At 38.9% G+C, this 509-nt stretch overlaps 1 protein-coding gene across 1 annotated transcript in view; it reads right to left on the bottom strand.

The window, feature by feature from the left end:
• Positions 1–194, bottom strand: part of LOC103381022 (alcohol dehydrogenase class-3 chain L-like) — a 3,798-nt gene extending 3,604 nt beyond the window's left edge. Inside the window, exon 1 of the mRNA XM_017040120.2 lies at positions 125–194. Within this exon, the coding sequence (XP_016895609.1) occupies positions 125–142 (18 nt within the window). The 5' untranslated portion in view covers positions 143–194. The remainder of the gene's footprint in view (positions 1–124) is intronic.
• Between the last annotated feature and the right edge of the window lie 315 nt (positions 195–509).

Below are 509 nucleotides of genomic sequence, written 5' to 3'. Positions count from 1 at the left end.
CCCCTCACCCCCCAACCCATCAGACTGTAAACATCCCATCACAAACTGACTGTTAGCATTAGCTTTGCTAACTTTTTGTAACCCTTCAGCATTAAAACCCAGAAGAAGAAGTCGTCACGCTCACCTTCCCTGAAGTCGCCATGAAGAAGTGCAGACTCCCCCCTCTCTCCCCCCACAGGCTGAGGTTGAAGGGTGAGTCTTATCTACAGGCGGCCAATCACAGAGAGCCCAGCCCATGTGGGCTGGGCTGGACTGGGCCAGAACTTTCTGCTGCCCATTTTCTTCTTTATTTTCTTCTTCATGTCAAAATTTAAAAGACTGACCACTGACACATATACACATATACACATATATATATATATATGTGTATATGTACATGTGTGTGTATATATGTATATATATGTGTATATATGTGTATATGTGTATATGTATGTATATATGTGTATATGTATATATATATGTGTGTGCATATATATATATATATATGTGTGTGTATATATATATATATA

This window comes from Cynoglossus semilaevis, chromosome 1 (genome assembly GCF_000523025.1).
Source record: "Cynoglossus semilaevis isolate Cse_v1.0 chromosome 1, Cse_v1.0, whole genome shotgun sequence".
NCBI classification, from domain to species: Eukaryota; Metazoa; Chordata; class Actinopteri; order Pleuronectiformes; family Cynoglossidae; genus Cynoglossus; species Cynoglossus semilaevis.
Note: the sequence above shows the minus strand (reverse complement) of the source record. Positions and strands in the feature narration are given on the sequence as shown.